This window comes from Elephantulus edwardii, unplaced genomic scaffold, assembly GCF_000299155.1.
Source record: "Elephantulus edwardii isolate Elephantulus edwardi_28Jun2011 unplaced genomic scaffold, EleEdw1.0 scaffold00022, whole genome shotgun sequence".
In the NCBI taxonomy this organism is placed as follows: Eukaryota; Metazoa; Chordata; class Mammalia; order Macroscelidea; family Macroscelididae; genus Elephantulus; species Elephantulus edwardii.
Window position 1 is genome coordinate 10,431,073 of NW_006399772.1, and position 21,747 is coordinate 10,452,819.

At 38.2% G+C, this 21,747-nt stretch overlaps 1 protein-coding gene across 1 annotated transcript in view; it reads right to left on the reverse strand.

The window, feature by feature from the left end:
• The window catches only part of COG5 (component of oligomeric golgi complex 5), a 259,814-nt gene that overhangs the window by 53,944 nt on the left and 184,123 nt on the right, over positions 1-21,747 (reverse strand). Inside the window, exons 13-14 of the mRNA XM_006882687.1 lie at positions 16,497-16,658; positions 14,242-14,341 (exon numbers count right to left, since the gene is read on the reverse strand). Coding sequence (XP_006882749.1) covers positions 14,242-14,341; positions 16,497-16,658 — 262 coding nt within the window. The remainder of the gene's footprint in view (positions 1-14,241; positions 14,342-16,496; positions 16,659-21,747) is intronic.

A 21,747-nucleotide genomic window follows, 5' to 3' on the forward strand; every position in this document is an offset into this window, starting at 1 on the left:
AACTGCATACTGGCCCATCCTCACCCTTCTGCCCCCAACCCTCACCTCCTTGTACCCCCAATATGTTTTTCCCAATAAAAAAATATTTTAAAAAATGTCATGTCCTCATAAGTAATGAAGAGAGACATATTTAGTGGACATGATGAAATTATGTTAAAAATAAGATACAGGATGTCTATGCTTACATTTCTAGATGTCAATTTTTATCTTAGTCACCCTCTGTCAACAATTAAAAAATGTTATGTTTGATTTTATTTGTGGAATAAAGGAAGAAGCCATGGTCAAGTAGTGACAGATCACCTTTGGTGGTGCTCTCATTCGTGCTGACCTTCTGCACAGTACAGCCCTGCCCCGTCGTGGTTCATCCTCACCATCTGCTGTGCTTACACTCCCATTAGTTGTTGTAGCCACTGTGCTAATCCCTCTCACTGAGGGCCTTTCTCTCCTTTGATGACACTCTATTTTTCTAAACATGGCATCTTTTTCCAAGGGCTGGTCTCTCCAGATAAGATGCTCAAAGTGGTAATTGAAAAATAAACAGTCAAAACGGTTTGCTCTTGGGCAATCTGAGGCTGAGCCTGAGAAGTGGGGAGTTCGTTGTACATGATTTTAGGTCAAGGACATCACTCCAGAGACACAATACATTTTCATTTCTTTTCTCCCTTGGATTCAGTTTTAATTTTATTATTTTCTACTCTCTCTCTTTTTTAAAAATTCCTTCTTTCTACTTGATGTGGGTTTATTTCACTCTTTTTAAAAATAGTTTCTTAGGTGCAATCTTATACCACTTATTTGAGACCTTTTTTTCCTTTAAAAGTGTAAACATTTAATGCCACAAATTTTCCTGAATTAGCTACACCATACAAATGTTCATACATTCTTTTTTCATATTTATATAGTATAAAATATTTTTCAGTTTCCTTTGTTGATCTATAGGATATTTAAAGCACGTTTAATTTATAAGATTTGAAAATGAAAAATAATGTCACTTATTTTTGGGAGAATCATAGATGTATTTGAAAAATGGCTGGAGCATTTCAAGGAAAAATTCACATATAATGTTTTATCATTTCCCAGAGTTCATAAAAACCAAACTTACCAGGTTGCCATCAAATTCATTCTGACTCATATGACCCTATTGGTCCCCAGAGAGCATATCTACAGAAGTAGATTCCCACATGTTCTTCTGCAGAACGGCTGGGAGATTTCAACTTCTGACCGTACAGCCAGCACTTAATCACTGTACTACCACAGCTATTTGAGGGTTTATCAACCTATACCCTATGTAGATAATCCTGTGTTGTTAAGGGCCACTGACTCATAAGAACCTTATGTACATAAACAGATTTAACGCCTGCTCTGCTCTAAACCAACCTCCCCAGCACTGCTATGTGTGAGCCCACTGGTGGAGCCACTGTGTGAATCACCTTTTTGAGAGCTGTCTTCTTGCTCACCCTGACTTTATCATGCATAGTGTCCTTCTCCAGGGTCTGGTCCCACCTGATAACATGAGTGCACGTACTGTACCGAAGGCCACATACAGGTATTGCACTTAAGTCGAATGCTGACTCACAGGAATCCCAGGTGGTTGCTTTTGTTAGGTGCTACTGAATTGCTTCCAACTCACAGCAACCTATGGAACACAGACTGAACGCCTGTCCAGTCCTGCCCCGTCCTCACAGTCTCTGCTGTACCTAAAGCCACTGTTGCTGTCACTGTGTGAACACAGGGTTGTAGCACTCTAAATATAGAAGCAGACTACCACATCTTCCTCCAGCAGCGCGGCTGGTGGAGTCAAACTGCCAACCTGGTCAGCCACTGGGTGCATAACCACTGAACAACCAGGGTTTCTCTCAAAGATTATAAAAATCAAAACCAAACCTGCAGCAGTTTGGTCAATTCCGACTCACATCTCTACTATTTCCGAGGCTGTAAATCTCTATGTGAGGAGGCTGCCCAGGCAAACTGCTTATTGACATTTTGGTTAACAGTTCAATTTATACAGCACTATGCCATCCACCGGGGCTCCTGCTTTGTAGGTCATAGAATCACTTAAAAACTTATTAACAAGACCAGATTTAGAATTCATTCTTACTTCACACTACTGAGGAAAACTACAAAGAGGAGAAAGGATTATCCTGATTCCTATCATGGAGAGGAAGCTTTCCATTTGCCATCATTCAGGTGTATTTCAGAGAATAATGCGTTTCTGCACAATCTCACAGTGGTGTGTTCAGTAAAAGTTAGCTGCCCAAAAGTGTGCTGTGTACCTGATTTTGGCAAAGAATGATCAATCACCAGCCCCAAAGAGGTAAATTAAGTTCTTTCATACTGCACACAATTAAGTTCAGTTTGTATCCTAAAGAAGATGTTTGCCTATGTTCTTTTCTTCCTCTAAATCTGCTCCTGGTATTTGGAAGTGCTGGAATTGCTTGAGGGAGCTCTGGTGGTGTAGTGGTTTACATGTCAGGCCACTAACTGAAAGGCTGACAGAATCCACCAGGTGCTCCAAGGAGAAAGACAAAGTATTCTGCTCCTGTTGGGATTTACAGGCTCAGGAATCTAAAGGAAGGGCCCATCAGATGCAATCAACAAGATGGCAGGGGATTGACCTGGTTCTGCTTTCTTCATCCATGCATGCCACCTTGTCAACATAGCTCTCTGTTTAGAAGCAAAACTAATGCCATCAGCTCAGATATCTTGTCACACAGACTATGGTAGATCCAAGTCGTAAATACCAATTGAGCTTGGTTCTGTTGGCAAGACCAGGCAGTGATTTCTTCTGTTGTACGCAGGGTGGCTATGGATCTGAACCAACCTGACAGTATCTAATAACAACTCTGAAACTAAAGCATCTAAGAATTTAACTTTGTACCATGACTGGAGTAATGAGGGTAGGTGTGTCAGAGACAACAGGACTGGCACAGAATATATCAGGGTATAGAGCTGTTGTATAGAGGGTCATTGTGAGTTGCAAGCAACTCAACAGCACGTAACAACCACCACCACCACCATGGGTAGGCTGTTTGGGTGACCCTGACTTAGCTGAGATACTTTCTTCATCTTTCCTGTCGCTTTAAGACCATCCCCAGTCTGAAGGATGAGAAATACCTAGAGCAAAGAAGAGTTCACAAGTAAGACTAGTCTAGATCAGCAGATAGTCAACAGGTAAGTATATGAACGACCCAACCATAATCAGCAGAGTTCCCTGGCTGTCCTGCCGCTGCCCAGGAGACAGAAAAACATGTTTACTGTATGTCAGTAAGGACATACAGCATTCTTAGGGCAACAGATACCTGGTATACAGGCTTAAATCAAAGATTTAAAATTTCTAACATCTAAGAATATTCTTAATCAGAATAACAATTATTTGATAATGCCCTGTCTTCTAATCCACCAGCTGCTCCACAGGAGGATAGACAATCTCCTCTCATGTGATTTACTGCCTCTGAAAACCTGCTCGAAGGTAAACTATGAGTTGGTTCTGATTCTATAACACACAGCTGCAACAACAACATCTTCTAAAAATAATTCTAATGAGAATGCCAATTATTTGTTAATGTTCTGTTTTCAATATAGCTTCCTAAATCTTAAGATAAGTCTGACAGAGCATATACTACTTACCTGGTACACAACCACCCCCCTCCAAAACCTGGCTGCCATCTAGTTGATTATAACGCAGGCTTGTCCCCTATGTTACAGAGTAGAACTTTGCTTCACAGGGATATCAATAGCTTGATATTTTGAACACAGATTGCAAGAACCTTCTTTCCAGGTGTGGTACAATAGATTGATCAATATCACTTTTCTAGTCATTCAGTTTGGCTTTCGTCACATGCCTAGGTGGAGTGTTTGGTTTTGTGGTTTTTTTATTATTAAATTTTATTAGTTTTAATGAACATTTACAGAGATTTTGGGTTTTCATTCATTCATTGTTGCACTGTTTTCTCCACCCTCCTCCCCAGTTCGTTCTTCTTTCCCCCCCCCCCCGCCAATGTCTGTTTTAATTGTCCAATTGCCACAGTGCTTGTCAAAGCCAGTTCTGATTAATCTCCTTTGTCAGTGTGTCCCTTGCCATTCCCTATCACTCCTCCCAGAGAGACTTCACCCTGATTCATGAAGAAAAGGGGATGGCGTATTCTCTTAGCTACTTCCTGCTGAAAAGGGACGCTGTGGGTTTCAGGGTGAAGGTCTTCTCTCACTACTCTAAAGGGCCCCCTTGGCAGTAGGAAACACATAGACTATTATGGAGATTGATTTTGTAATTTAGATGCAATGTTGCCGTACATGTTCATATCCTTGAAGATGTATCTTGAAAGTGTTACAGCCTAGAAGATACAAATTTAACTAACAAGTTAAAAGTGCATGAGTCAAAAATTGAAAAGCAATAATACCCTGAGTAGAGGTTCTAAGTGTGGCACAAATCAAGTTACAGAGGTAAGGTGGTTCCATTGCCATCCTTACTCTAACTTAATTCTTTTTTTTTTAATTTAAATTTGTTATTAATTTCAGTGAAAATTTACAGAGGCTTTGGATTTCCATTCATTCATTGTTGTAGATTTGTCCCCTCCCAAGGCTGCCCCCCACCAGACATTACCCTCTTGGAAAAGTGAAAGAAAATATTGTTTCATTATTTTACAAACCCTCCCCCAGGTCCACTCCACCATGTAGCCATCGCTCTAGACTCCTGTCATGACAGAAATACCTAATCACATATCTCTTTTAAACAGTTTTCTCCCTTCTCTGTTTCAGAGCAGCATACATTATTGAACCCATCTTACTTAGTCTCTCCCCAACCCCAAGGACAGTCCCATTCTACAACAGTGGCACCATGCAATATTTGTCCCTTTGTGACTGGGGCATTTCACTCAGCATAATGTTCTCCAGAGTCAACCATTTTGAGTAATATTGCATGAGTTCCTTGTTTTTTAATGCAACATAGTATTCCATTGTGCGAATATACCACAGATTCTCTATCCATTCGTTTGTTGATGGGCACTTAGGTTGTTTCCAACTCCTTGCTATTGTGAACAAAGCTGCAATAAACATGGGTGTGCATATAGGTGGAGTGTTTGTGACCCCACCAAGGGGACTGGATAGCTCACACATGACACATACTTGGTGGGACCATTTAAATAACATGTGTGAAGTACCAACAAAGAGACTGGTCTACTTTTCCACCTCATTGTTGTTATGTACCATCAAATGGCCTGCAACTCATAGGGACCCTATGTACAATAGCTCTGAACCTTGTCCTATTCTGACCCATCTCACTCTGTTTGCGACACACCTACCCCATTACTCTTGTTACTGTATCAATCCATCTCCTACCAGGTCTTCCTCACCTGCATCATCCCTCCACACTACCAAGGAGGATGTTATTTTCCAAGCACTGGTCCCTCCTGGCAACATGTCCTAGGTTTCACCCTCTCCAGGACAAAATTTTTCCACCTCACCAGGCTTAAATCGAGAAAATTCAGAGGCAGAAAACCTGCTAGCATCAAGAAAGAAGCAAAATGTATCATATTCCTCTGGGCCAGAGATGCTTATATAAGATGAAGACCCAGACAAGCCCAGCAGCAGCAGCAGCAGCAGCAGCAGCAGCAGTAGCAGTAGCAGCAGCAGAGGGTGCAAAGAACCACTGAGTGGTGTGAGACACAGATGAACTAGAACTGCTGCCCCATGCAACCAGAGCTAGAAGACATAGATTTGGCCTACTGGTGGAGGGGTAGGGATTAGGCAGTGTAACTGGCAGTAGCTAAAGCGCTTAACATTGGTCTAGAGGTTGAGAGGCAGAGTAAAGAGTCTCTGAGCAGGACTGAAAAGTTGTTGATTGAAGAATTTTATCCTGCTTCCCACGTGAACAGAAATGTGTTAACTTCCTCAAAGAAGGATGGTTTGTGAGTTTGTATGGCCATGGCCATGGACTGGCAAGTCTATTAGTAGAGTAGACTGAGCTCTGTTGGCCTAGTAGTAAGGAGCTACTCTGTGAACCCAAAGGCACATGGTTCAAATCCATCAACTGCTCAGCAGGAGGAAAATGGGCAATCCCCTCCTGTGTGATTTACCTCTGATATGCCACTGGAGGAGGTAGTATGAGTCAGTTTTGACTCGATGGTACATATCAACAACAGTAACATCAGTGGAGTAGGAAGCCCTGGTGGCACAGTCCCTAGAGTGGTGCACTGCTAACTCAAAGGTCACTCTTCTCTGGTGGGGTGAATCCACCAGCAGCTGTACAGGAGAAAGATGAGCAATCTCTTCTCATGCTCTCAGCCTGGGAAACCCAATGGAGGGTCAGCTATGAGTCAGTTCTGAGTCAATGGCATTGAGTTGGGTTGAGCAGCAAAACAGAGAGCTTTGAGGAGACAATCGGTGTCAGAATTGACAGATGAAGGTATGAAGAGCATGGGGCTATGTCCGACTTCATAGGATTTGGTTTTGTACTGTTTGAGGGCATTTTTTTAACTTGTGGAGTTAATAGAGGCCAGATGCCACCATTCCTATGCTAGCTGCAGTTTTTATGCACCAGGTGCATCTCAGTGAATCAGAACTACCAAGCTTTGAATTATTAGACAAGTGCTTAATGGTTTACATCACCCAGACACTAGCCTGACTTGCACAGCCATCAGAAAATTAGGATCTTTCAAACTTGGGAAGCAAGTCAGAAAGTGATATAAGTGAATAACCCAAGAGTAGAGGTACGGAGGGATAGAAGGCTGTCCAAAGGAGGGTAAGGAATCCAAAGAGGTAAGTGTATCTGTGCTATAGAGTACATGGGTATATACTGTTTGTACTTTGTATTGTTTTTAATGTTTCATTTATTTGAATGCAAATAACAACATAGGTTATTAGCATATGATATTAAACGGAGTGGTATTCATATAATGACATTTAAGACTCTATTAAATAATCTTTAGTTAAAAATATTGAGCTCATAAGAAGCTATCAACATTTAAATATTCCACATGCAGGTTTTCCTCAATTATAGGAATGTCAAGTTTCCAAATGACTTATGAAATTATACAAAGAGGTGTATACATAAAAAGCTATTTAAAAACCAACCCTAGTGTCATTAAAATTGCTGACTTCATACATGGTCACTGACCTGCACTAAAATTGAAACCTCTCCTTAAATGTCACTCCCATTATTGTTTCCAGTGGTCAGTAACCTAATTAAATACCAATCTACTTTCTTACAGTTCATAACATTTGACATTTACACTAGGATTCTAGATATCATTCTCTTAAAGCTTTAAATATTATTATAAAATGTATCCCTTGAAAGGAATGTATTTCCAATAATATTGTTATCAAAGAAGTGTCCACACAAGTAACACAAAAACACAACTAAAGTTACCTTAAGGGTTAATATTTTCATTTTCTCTTAACATATAAAGGGAAAAGGAAACATTGATTCAAGTTTTTGAGAAGGAAACTAAAAAAAAAAAATCAAAGAACTCCCAAACAATGCAAATTCATTGCCATAAAATTAATACTAATACTAGAAACTGAGTTTTGCCTGTAGAGACATATGAGACATCAGTACTAAACCCTCTTCTAGTTCTAAATTAAACTAATATCTATTATTGAAAGGGGGTAGTGATGATTTACTGTAAACTTATCTTCTTTATGAAGGTTAAAATATGTTTATGAAACATGCAGAATAGTCTGTTTTACTCAAGAAGAATATTTAATAACATTTAGAAAGATATCTGAACAGACATACAAGAGATAAAGCCTTAAGGTTTCCAAAGTGATGAACTGACAACCAGCAACAAAGAGACATTTTCTCCACTGGCTGGCCTCCTAAGAAAGGACCCTGCCTCTCCTTCTTGTTTGAATTTAGAGTCTCTTTTTCGTAACTGAAGGCTCCAGGGCCTTGAACTGGGTTTTGGAGCAGCGCCACTTTTTTGTCCCACATTTTAGCAAGGCTATGCTTGGGACATTGCCAATACAATTTGTTGCTTCATCTACTGACTGTCAGTACTAAGCGTTTTGATTGTGGGTCTAAGGAAGACGAAGTTATGATGGCACAGAATAGACAGGGTTCAGATCCGTTGTTCATAGTGTCATTATGGGTTGTACTCCACTTGACAGCACCCTGACTTGACAGTACTTGACAAAAACAATAGCATGCTTATAGTAGCTACTCCATACATACTTCGTGAGGACATGAAGAAAGATGTCATAAAGTCAGTCAAAAAAATCCCCCAAACATACCCAAAATAAACAACAACCCAGTGAAGCAAACAAATCAGGCGGAAAGGTCAAATAACATATGGCTAACGGAAGAGTTTGGGACAAGGATAGCTTCATCTTGTTTTACAAAGCCACTCATGAAAAACGCTTGAAGGAAGTTCCCAGTTATAAGCTTATAACTCAACAATGGTCTCAGAGAGATGGAAGAGTCAATGTTCTCACTGCAGGAGCTACTTAATAAAGGATTTGTCAAACTGGTTTCAAAACCCAGGACTTAGACAATGTATACTGGGAAAACTAAAGGTGGACAAATCATGCCCCAGGCACAGGTAAAGATGCATACACAGGTCCAACTATCTGTACATTTGAAAAAACTAATGGTATTAAATAAATAAATAACAAGTAAAGAACTTATGAAGGTCATATAGATGAAATAAACTACAGTACCAACAAAAAACCCAGCGCAATGCCAAAGAATCGGCTCTGCCTCTAGTGATCCTGCAGGCCGGAGCAGAACCGCGTACTGGGTTTTCCAGGCTGGAATCATTATAGTCTGCTCCATCTTTCTCCTGCAGAGTTCCTGGTGGTCGTGAACTGCTCACCTTTCAGGTCATAGCCAAGCATTTAACCACTATGTCACCAAAGCTCTTTCCAAATTATAGTACTTAACTAAAATAGTATTTATTAGAATGTAAATGTGTTTATATAATATTATAGTAAAACAAATTCTGTTGCAATAAATAAAATCACAAAACAATACGAAGATGAGGTTGTGCTTGAATGCAAAATATAAGTCAGAAAAAAAGAGCACATTTAGGCTTGGTCTAGAGTCAGGCTTAGGTTTGCATGCTAGTTTCAGCAGTTACTAGCTGGCATTCCACTTTTAGCAATCTATTTTGAGCATGCTACTTAACCTTTCTCAGCCTCAACTTTCACATTATGCCATTTTTATGTTAATATTTCAGTTTTATAGGTTATGAAATAAGTGAGATAATACATCTACAGATATACTTCATTTTATTGTGCTTCATTTTGTTATGCTTTGCCAATACTGCATTTTTTACAAACTGAAGTTTTGTGGCAACTCAGTATCAAGCAAGTTTATTAGCACCATTTTTATTTGGGCCACGATTTTTTAAAAAGAAAATACACTCACTTTTCTATCTATTACATTTTGATAATTTGCACAACATTCACACCTTTTTTCCTAATGCTTTTGCACACTCAGGAGACTACAGGAGAGTGTAAACATGACTTTGTATGTACTGGGAAGCCAAAATATGCTTGTGTCCCAGTTTATTGTGGTGGTCGACAACTCAATCTGCAGTAGCTCCAAAGTGCTTGGCAATAGCTCTTCACAATCCCTGACTTCTTGTACGCATTACTGTCGTGTCAGAACTAACTCAGGAGACCCTCCACCAGGCTTCTGAGGCTGTAAATTGTACAGGAGGAAATGACTTCCCTTCCAAGGACTCATTGGTGGATATGAACCATCAGAGAGGTGCAGCCTGGGGGTTAGCAGCCCAGCTCCTCCCAGACTGTATCACCTGAGTGTCCTTAACTTACTGTAAGGTTCTCAATAATAGCAATTATTTTTGTGGCCCTATCTTACCCTTAAAAATCGAGTCAGAAAAGAAATCTAGTCTGATTCATTTCATTTAAGATGCAGGGAAAAAGATTCATTCCTCATGAGGTTTAAGCTGATAGAGAATATACCTTTGGCACTTAAAAACAGAGAAGCCTTATAGAAATATAATAATACACCATCATCATAATTTCAAATTGACTGAAGTATATTTGTATATACATGAAATATATTTTATACTCTACTTTGCTGTTGTTCGACTCAATAGCACTTGATTGCCTTCGAGTTGAGCATGACTCATACTCTATGAACAAAAGGCTTGAAGCCTTTCTATAATTATCAACATTTATCAAAGTTCTACTACATATGGAATATATATAGGGTCGCTATGAGTCACTCATGCCTCTATGAACTTTGATAAATATCGATAGTCATAAAAAACATTCAGGCCATTTGTTCATAGAGTCGCTATGAGTCATGCTTGACTCAAGACAATCAACAACAACAACATGAGTCACAAGTGACTCAACGGCACATAACAACAACAAAACAATATATTTAATGTTTTATGTACAACAATAAAATAATGAAGCTTAAAAGAAATAGTTTTCCAAGGCATGTAGAAGAATCAGTATTTAAATGTTTTGATTGTTATGTGCTATCAAGTCAACTATGACTCAAAGTGACCCTATGAAAAATAGATAGGAAACTTGCCCTATACTCACTATCTCCCACTTGCAAAGGGCGTGCAGATGACCTAAATACGACTCATAAAACTACTTAAATGAACCTTTTCTTATGAGAATTTTAGTTATAAATTAAGTATATCAGAGTACTAAAGAGTAATGATGTTAGCTTAGAGACTAAGGTGCACTTGATGCAAGCTTTAGTTTTAATTGCTTGCTATGCATTTGAGAGTTGAACTAAGGATGACCGGAAAACCATCTACATGCCTTTGAGTTGCGATGATGGAGAAGAGTACTGAATATCCCATGGACTACCAAGAGAAGAAACAGTCTGTCTCAGAGGAAGTGAAACCTGAGTGCTCCTTGGAGACAAAGAGAGTGAAATTCTGTCTCACAAACCTTGGGCATGTTGCTAGGAGAGGTCAGTCCTTGGAGGAAGACATTCTACTTAGAAAGGTGGAGGGTCAGCAGAAGGAGAAAGGCCAATACCAAGTAGGATTGACAAAATGATTGCATCAATGAGCTTGAGTGTGTTCGAGATAGAGCGGATGACACGGGATACGGGAGGTTCAGCTCTGCTGTTCCAATGGTGTCACTCTGAGGAGTACTCAACTCAACGACACATAACAACAAAAATGTCCTGACAGCCTTAAAACGCCTGTAACTAACGTATAGGAAAAGAACTTGAGATTCAGGAAGGCTGTTCAATCTACATTTCAGGTTTCATAATTTCAGTTACCTTTTGAAAGCATTTTTGCTGTAATATTTCAGCTTCTTTTACAGCAGTGGTTGAACTGCTACATTCCATAATGAGCTGATTTCTGTCACTTTTCTAACTTGAGGGTTAAATTTTCTCATCTATTAAAAAAATCCATCATGTACAGCTTTAGTTATATCAAAGCTCAAGCTGTTTCAATGTACAGATGCAATATCTAGCTATTCTACTTTACAAACTGATTTCAAGTCTTTCTTTTATAGACTTGATATTTTCTTTCTTCAGATTAATAGTGAACTCGTAGGACAAGGAAGAACTGCCTCACAGGTTTCTAAGACTGTAATCTCTATGGACACTGACTATCCCAGCTTTCTCCTGAAGAGCAGGTGGTGAGTTAGAACCTCCTTTCAGTCAGCCGCTGAGTGTGAAATCACTACACCACCAGAGTTCCAAACAGGAATTGTTATTGTTGTTATGTGCTATTGAGTCGCTTGTAACTCATAGCAACCATAAGTACAACAGCCCTAAACTCCACTCTGTCCTGTGCCAATCGCACTGTCTCTGATACTCCCATCCCGATTACCCCAGTCACTGAATCAATCCACCTCATAGAGGACCTTCCCCTACTGCGCTGTCTCTCCACCCTCCCAAGCATGATGTCCTTCTCCAAGGACCAGTCTCTCTTTACATCATGTCCAAAGTATGTTATACGGAGCCTCAGAATCCTTGCCTCCAAGGAGCCACCCAGTTTAACCCTTTCCAGGATGAATCTGTTTGTTTTCCGAGCAATTCATGGTGCTCTCAATACTCTTCTCCAGCACCACAGCTCAAAGGCATCAATTTTCCCTCCATCCTCCTTGGTCACTGTCCAATTCTCTGATGCATAACAAGTGATTGAAAAGACCATGGCTTATATCAGACACACCTTAATATACATATATACATTTGCATATATCTGCATATATATCTCACAGCATTGGAGGAGACTCTCCTGCTTTCTCTTGGGGAGATGCTGGTGGATTCAAACACCTTAGTCTCCAGAGAGACACCAATGCTCTTCAGTACTTTGGAAAGTTCCCTAACAACAGACTTTCCCATCGCAATACGTCTTTTAATTTCCTGGCTACTGGTGCCAAACCGAAATAGGTCTAAGTAACTCAGGGTCACAGATTATTTTATCAACATATCTGTTAAATAAAACCCTTGTTGACATATTTTATCAAAGTTTTTCTCCATTATACCCTATTTGAAGTCACATGTTACTATAATCACACCTCTGCTTCTTAAAACCAAAATATTTTCTATACATGTGGTGGTGGTTGTGTGCTGTGGAGTTGGAAGTGACCCATGGCTGACCCTCCAGTAGGTTTTTAGAAGCAGTAAGTGCACAGAAGAAGACTGTTCATTGTCCTCCCGCAGAGCAGCTGATGGACTGGAAACACACACCTTGGTATTGAAGCACCACTCGGCCACAAAAACTTCCTACACATACGGCTGGTGTTGTGTGCCACTGAATCAGAAGCTACTCATAGCTGACCCTCCAGTAGATTGTCAGAGGCATTAATTACATGGGAGGAGAATGCCTAGCTCTTTCTAATAGAGTTATTATCAGATGAAATAATTTCATAAGGATTTTTCCCTGACATTTTCAGTAATTACAACGAATTCCATTGAACATAATACTGAATTTTATTTATAGCAATATATTAAGTTCTAAAGCAAAGACATTATTAAGAAAGCATCTGGAAATGTGCCGGAGATAGAAAACCAATTCTCTCACAAACTGTTTTCATAATCTTCTTGTGTGGTCAGTGTTGAAGAGACAACGTTTATAAATGCTTCTGACTTATCAAAACTTCAAGAATAAGTGAAATAGATATATACTGCTATATAAACATAATCTAGCCATCCATTGGAATTCAAAGTAGGAAATCTTATGTAATAACTGTTCTTCTCAAGGATCATTTTATGCATATTCATTTATTTCAATTTGTTTCCAAGATATTCTAAAAATTATTCTAGAACCAAATGAAACTAGTTGAATTAGGCAAAACCAGACTACTTCATTTATTATAGTGATTCACTGGGAGCACAGGAGGCTGAACAGGAAATAGGTTTCATTATCCCTATGAAGAAAGGAGAAGGAGCTAGATTTTGGAAAAGTCTCTAAAAGAAGTACAGTTAAAAATATGACTTTATAAAAATACATAAAATTTTCTAAAAGTATTATTTTGCTTGGATTTCTTAGCATGCATATATAAAAGTTAAATACGTAAGCTTGACTTTAAATTATTGATACACAGAATTGAGATTATGATTCAGATTTATATATAACTGCAATATACATATATACATTTGCACATATCTGCATATATATCTCACAGCATTGGAGGAGACTCTCCTGCTTTCTCTTGGGGAGATGCTGGTGGATTCAAACCACCAGAGAAGCAACAGAGGTGTTTGTGTGTGTATGTTTATATGTTGGTGCTCATGTATGTGTGTGCATACACACACATGCGAACAACCATACAGCTGTCTGAGGTAAAATAACTTTAAGGATAAATTTCTATACATAGGACTGCTAGGGCTGTTAAAATTGAGAAAGCAAAGCACCGTTTTTCTATTACAACTTTAAGCACTTCAGTTATTCCAACCATTTTCATACAGCTCAAGTCAATTTCACACTAGGTAACGGTGCATGAACGCTGTCTGGAGCGAGTAGTCATGTGAAAGGGGAGCTTTGAACATGAGAGTGAACTCTGATCAATTATAGATCTTAAAAAATATAATTAACTCATGAATGGGCACAAATGTCTAAAAAAAAGTTTTTCTAACACCTGTCTGCACTCTGAAATTTATCAGTATTGAGACAGAAAGACATTTTTAGCAATATTTATAAAATGTTTATGAATTTAAATTGTATGAGATAGTTTCAAACTTTTACTGGAGTAGAAATGCCAGCACACTAATATTTAGTCAATTTAATATTTACTGTATAATACATCATTTTAAACAAATATTATGAACATTTACAGAAAAAATAAATCACTTACAAGCTGCTCAGATTTTACACCGTATAAATGGATAGTCTTTGCCACATTTTTGGACACAGCTAAAGTGAGGTTTACATCAACAGCAGCTATATTTAGTTCACTGAAGAAAACAAAAACAGATTTTAATTATTAGCAATGTCATTCTTTAACAAAGTAAAGTGCAACATATATGCTCAATAGCAATGGGATCATTCTTTTTATAGAGTTCAATGATGGCTTCCAAGAAATGGCTGTATTGTTCTCTTTTTCGCCCTAAATACATCATAAGGAAAAAGTGGTTTTGAGAGGGCTTTGTTAATGACCAGTTTCCCATTAATGAAAGCGCACCATGTGTGGGTTCAGGCTGTGATTAAGAGGAGTAAATTGTGTACAGATCTTTAAAGCAGCACTCTTTCTAATACTGATAAGTGCAATTAGAGGCACTGCATATCACAGACATCTGCAAGGAAATGACAGCTCTTGAATGGAAATGATGACCTTGGAAGGACATAGGCTAAAAATAGAAATTACACATGATACATACTCTTATTTTCCATGCAAATTTTGCCACTTCATGACTATTTTCTATAGAGTAGGCTATAAAATAGAACTCAAAATTGTAAAAATTTGGATTCTTAATAAATAGAAGCACTTCTTTGTCATGCTGATTTTCACCTTTAATTTTAAATTCACCGACTGGGATGGCTGATGACTGAGGCTGATGCTTGCGGTGCCATGGGAGCCCATTGTTAAATACTTGGCTGCTAACTAAAAGGTTGGCAGTTTGAACACACCAGCTGCACAGTTGGTAGTATACTTCTGCAAAAATTTACCAACTTAGATGATCTATGGAAGTTCTACTTTGTCCTATTAAATAGCAATGAGTTAGAATTGACATGATGGCAGTGAGTTGATCTGACTGCTAAGAAAGTATTTTACAAAGAACATGGAACAACCACTAGGAGTTAAAATCCCACACAGAAAAGGCCAAACAAGAAGAGTAACTGTAACTAAGGTAACAAATCTTGGCAGTCACCAGATTCCCTAGTTAAAAAAAATGAAAGAATTGAACATCAGTGCATATCACATACGTTAAAAATGTCATTTCATTCTATATTGAGATATGGTTTTACTGACAAAGAATTTTAGTTTCTTTTCAACTCTGGGAAAAGCATGCATCTTCAGCTTGTAGATGCTATCTGATTACAGCAGCCTCAAGCTTCTATAGAACAAGGAAAAGAAATCAAGCTAAATTTAGGATTATATTTATCAGTGCCAAACAAAATCGCAAAGAGAGAAATTAGGACAAAAAAAAATCTAGGGTAAGGACTTTGGAAAGACAGGATAACTGTGGAGAAGTTTTGGATTAAATTGTTGGGCAATTCAAATACTCTCGGTCTATAGCTACAGAAATGCTTGTTTACATTATATCAGCAGCATTTTACTCAGCTCTCCACACCTCTGAAATGCATTTGCAAATGTGTTGTCTAAAGGAAACAAGACAGTTCTATTACACTTTGGTCCTATATTGCCAAAGCACTATTTTTGTTCCAAAAAATGTCCACCTACATGTGCACAAAGCTATTAGAAACATCTGTTATTCATGACAGAAACTGACATATGCTTAATTGCAAAGTAATGTGGGTAACTCTTAAGAGTAAATGTCTAAAGAGGTTTGTACAGTCACATGTAAGCAGTAAGGTGGTACCTCTGCTAGGATACCTTTCATTAGTCTTAGGAACAGAAAGGAAAGGGGAAAGATATAGTTTAAAAAACAATATATACAAACTTTATCAGCTTTGTAAGCACAACAGCATAAAATTTTTAAAAAGATTTTTAAAAAGCAAACATGAACACCTTAAACAGAATTATACTCCTGTTATGGCCATGAATAATTTTCTGTGTCTAGGTTAAAAAAATTTAATTCTGAGTTTTAGTTTCTCACTTCCTAAGATTATTTCCCCCCCACACACATCTTTTACTTGCATAATATGAGGAATTTATTATGGTATAAAAAGTTAATTTCACTATGTGTCCTTGAGAAGATACAGAATAATTATAAGGAACTATATTTAGGGCTATATTTAAATGGTTTTATTAATTGGAATCTCAAGTACTTACTACAGGGACACTTATTCACTAGAAAACGCTTTATTTAATTGGAAGGCTAATTACTTGAATAATTTGAAATTAATTAAAAATGAATGACTATACCATGTTTCACTAAAAACTGTGACAGGCATTTTATGCACGCCATTATATTGAAAAGAACATACCTTGCTATAGTCTTAGTGATACTGTCAAGCTCATCAGCAGAAGGAGGATTACGACCACCATTGGGGAAAACCAAGTTGATAGGATCAAAGAGACGGGACAAGGATTTTGATAGATAAGCAGCTTCATAGGGTTGTAGCGAGTCTTTCAAAGTCTTTTCTGGACTGTGAGAACAAAATTTATAAAAAATAAATTTAAATTCTATAAAACTAATATCGATATGTAATTTCATAATTAAACATTTATTAAAGAGAACAGAAATACTACTTTTCAGATATAAGTCCTAGGTATAAAGTTCTAGCTACTCCACAGGGCAAAGATGGGCAACTTCCTCTCTTGAGATTAACTTCCTCTGAAGACCCGCAGGAGAGTCAGCTATGGGTTGGTTCCAATTCAGTGATACACAACAACAACATAAATGTTATGTAAAATGTGCTACTAGCTACTGAATCATGTCTGTCATTTGAAATGAAAAGAAAAATGCAGTCAACTCTTATTAAATAAAACAGGGTTATTCTTTTATTTAGTAAATCCCGTCTTTACACAGTATCCAAGTATAAACAACAGAGGCAGGTGTGCAGAGACCTGCTGCACTCATTCAACACTGCTCCTTTCCATCCACAGGGTCACTTCCATAAGGGTCACTACCAGGGAGGGAAGTCACCTTCCCATTCCAAAACTGTCCTCAAGTCACCAACAAGAATGCAGACATAAATATATTTGTGAAATTACATATTTGGATGTATTTGTGAAAGTTCCATAGTTATAGAAACCAGAGTTCAGCAATTTTTTTTTAAATTTTACAATATTCTTCACATATGAAATTCAATGTTGTTGAAACTTCTGAGGAAGAGGAGAGGCTTTGGATTTAGGATGGATGAAATATTAATTTCTGTTGAGTCTCATTTAGCAGTCTAACTACTGGATCTTGCACTACTGAGAATTACTATCAAATGTCTATAACCAAAACCATTTCGTCCTAGAAAAAGACCACTTTTAGTCTTTTAACTGGATTTTCTAGCTTGACTCTCATTTTCTAGACAATCTTGCGCTTTTGTTTTTGACAATACATTTCTCTTCAACTTGAAAGTTCACCTTGAAAACAACCACTTGCTCTTTCATGTATGTGAAAGAAAGCAGGTTTTTTCCTGACTCTTTCTAGTCAACTCACATGGGAATAGAGGTTGGAATGCTGTTGGTTCCTACATTATATCTATTAGTACTTTCTCATTCAATAAGTATTTCACATATTTACTGAGAATACTAGGTCCTAAACAGTTTAAGACGTAGATTACAAGTGGGTTTATGATCTGGTGCAGAATTAGGCAGGTAAAATCCTAATGACAGTAAGTTTTATAACAAAACCACTGCACTGAGTCCATTCCAACTCACTGTAATGCCTATGTAACTCTATGGGAGGAGACAGTCCATCTTTCCCTGGTAGAAAAGATGGTGGTGAATTCTAACTGCTCACTTTCTGGTTGTTGCTTAGTTGATGCTAGGTGCCACTGAGCTAAGTACAACTCATAGCGAGCCTATGAACAAAAGATCAGACCCCAGTTCCATCATGCGCCATCCTCACACTTCCTGACACACAAGAGCCCATTGTAGCAGTCACTGTGTCAATCCACCTGGGCAAGGATCTTCCGCTCCTTTGCTGACCCTTCACCCTTCCCAGCATCATGTCCTTCTCCAAGGAACAAACAGCAACTCCTAACAACAAGTGCAAAGTATGTGAGGTGAAGCCTCAAACCCTCTTGCTTCCAAAGAGCACTCAGCACCCTCTCCAACACAGAGCTGTTTGTTCTCTTGGCCATCCATGCGATGTTCAGTGCTCTTCTCCAACATTACAGTTCAAAGGCATCAATTCTTTTCCTGTCATCCTTATTCATTTTTCACCTCAAAGATGCACAGCAAGTAATCAGAAAGACTGTGGCCTGAATTTGATGCACATCTTAGTCTTCAAACTGACATCATTCCTCCTCAATAATTTGGAAAGGTGCCTAACCGCAGATATTCCCAGTGTAATGCATCTCCTTACTTCCTGACTGCTGGTACCATGGATGCTAACTGTGGATCCAAGCAAGATGAAGCTCTTTTAACAGACTGATACATTATACATTATACTACTAAAATTTTAAAAAGTTATGTAATAGATGGCATTATAAAGATCACAGTGGAAACCAAGGATAAAATGGTGCATTTGGTGGCTTACTGATAAGGAGCTGTGCTCCCAACCCTAAGGCATGCAGTTCAAATCCACCAGCTTCTCCATGGAAGAAAAATGGATCATCTCCTCCTGTAAGATTTACTGTCTCTAAAAACGTGCTGGAGGGTCATATTATGAGTAATTTCTGACCCAACGGTAAACAAGAAGAAGTCTGCTTATGGCAGCCTTCTATTGAGGTCCACCTGATCTATTTCTATGTCATCTCTATTCTTGCCATTGCCACCATTTGACCTAAATTCGAACCCTCTCCTCTTCCTCAGAAGTTTCAAAAACACTGCCTTAATAACTCGCATTTTCCCACTATTGAACTGTTTTGGTGATGTTCTATGACTCAAAATTAAAAGAAACAGCTGCAAACATCCATTAATAATTGTAACCTGGGATGTATAAATCTAGGAAAATTGGAAGTTGTCAAAAAATGAAATGCAATGCATAAAGATCTATATCCTAGGAATTAGTGAGATGAAATAGGCTGGGATTTGCCATCTTGAATCAAATAAGAATGCTGCCAACCCAAAAGCACACAGTTTGAATCTACCAGCTGCTCTGCAGAAGAAAAATGGGAAATTTCCTCCTGTGTGATTGACTCCCTCTGAAAACCGGAAATTGGTTCTAACAATATACAACAACAACATGCCAAGACTGACAAAATGAAGAGCAACAGTGTGGCATTCATCCACAAGAAAGAATATTTCAAAACTTGTCCTGAAAGATAACGCTGGCTTAGTGAGAGAAAAACACCAATCATGCACACAATATATGCACAAATGCAAAGGTGACAAAATTGACTCATTCCACCAACTTCTGCAAAATCTGTTAAAAACTTTCAATTTCCTCTTCTTTGGCTTTAGTTGTTGATGCATATATTTGAGTAACAGCCAAGGTCTTCCTTGTATGTGTATTGATAATATCCTATCACTCACAACACTGTACTTCAGAATAGAACTTGAAATTGTCTTATTAACTAGGAATGCAAAATCATCTCCTTCTATTTTTCATTCCTGGTATAGTATACTTAGTGACTGTCTGATTCAAAGTGGCCAAAGTCAGTCTATCTTATTTCACTAATGCCTAGAATGTCAATGGTTCATACACTACATTTCATTCTTCACTGTTTCTAGTGTTCTAACATTCATACTGTGTACATTTCATGTTCTAACTATTAAAGGCTATTTGTAGCTTTTTTTCTTCATTTGATAGACATCCAGTCTGAGCTCTACCTCTAAATACTATAAATATCTGTGTTCCCCTATTGTTCATAAGGTTTTTGGAGGCCTGCTATTTAAGAAGTGGTTGGGCCTATCCTGTTGCCCAGTCTTTTTTAATCTGGGAGTCCTACTAAAATCTGGGAGGTGGACAATGAATAAGGATGACAGAATTGATGACTAAGACTGCCAAAAGAACAATTAGCTATGTCTTGGAGAAGGTACAGCCAACGTGCTCCCTGGCACAAGGAAGGTGAAGCTTAGTCTCACAAACTTTGGGAATGTTGCTAGGAAAGGCTATTCCATGGAGAATGAGATCATACTAGGAAAGTTGGAAGAACAATGACAGAAAGACCTTCAACCATGTGGACCACAACAGTGACTGCTTCAATGGACTCATATATGTCAAGAGATTACAGGATGGCCCAAGATAGGACAGGCTTCAAATCAGTTGTTCATAGGGTTGCTAGGAGTTGTACTTGACTTGATGGCACCTAACAAAAACCACCACTAAATTCTGTGGTCTGAAACTGACCATGCATCTAATCAAGATTCATTGCTATCAACTGGTGACTGAAATGTAGAAGTTAAGAACAAAGAAGAATCAGTACTTGAAAATTTCCATCTTGGTGATAGGAATGAAGCCAGAAACCATACGGTAGAATTTTGTACAATGATCTACTCATTGCAAATACATTTTTTAAAACAAAGACCAAAATGAAGATTAGAAGAGACTTTGAAATTGCTCTGAATTTGCTTCAGAACTCAGTGAAGCTAAAGGATAAAGAAATGATGATGTAAGATAGTTGAACAGATTTAAAAGGGCAGGCAGAGAAAACAAAACAAACTGTAATAGCAAAATGTACAAAGATTTGGAGTTAGAAAGCCCAAAGAGAAGAAACATTCAGCATTTCTGAAGCTAAAAGAACTAAAGAATAAGTTCAAGCCTCAAGTCACAATACTGAAGGATTCTACTGGCAAAATATTGAATGATGCAAGAAGCATCAAAACAAGATGGGTAGGATACACTCAGTCACTGTGCCAAAAAGAACTGGTTAACAGTGAATCATCTCCGTAACTAGCATATGTTCAAGAACCAGTGGTATTGAAGGAGGAAATTCAAAACTCAAACTGTATTGAAGGAAATGGGGAAAAAAATTAGGGTAGATGAATGATGGAACAAGCTGAGGTATTTCAGCAAACAGATGCAGCCCTGGTTGTGTTCAATCATCTAGAACGAGAAATCTGGAAAACAACTACCTAGTCAATGATTCACACTGTGCCCATTCCAAAAGAAAGGTAACTCAACAGAATGTGGACATCATTACACAACATCATTAATATATCATAGATAAGTAAAATCTTGCAAAACATTAATAAAAACTACTTGATACAGTACACTGAGTGTCAGAACCCTCAAAAATTCAAGTTGGACTCAGAAGAGGCCACAGAAATAGGTCGATCAATGGTGACATAGATGGATTCTGGATGAAAGCAGGGAATACTGGAAAGATGCTTACTTGTATTTTATTGACAATGCAAAAGCATTTAGCTATATGGACCATAACAAATGATGGCTAACACTGAACAGGATGGGAAACTCAGAACACTAACTGTGCTCATATGGAATCTGTACATAAACTAAGAAGCAGTTGTTTGAATAGAACAAGGAGCTACTGTATGGCTTGTAATCAGAAAAGGTGTGGAGGTCCACTGTGTGTCAGAGCTGCCTGAATAGCAATGGATTTTAACATTTTTATAAGGAGCCCTGATAGCGTAGGGTGTAATGACTGCATTGGGGTGCTAATCTGAAGGCTG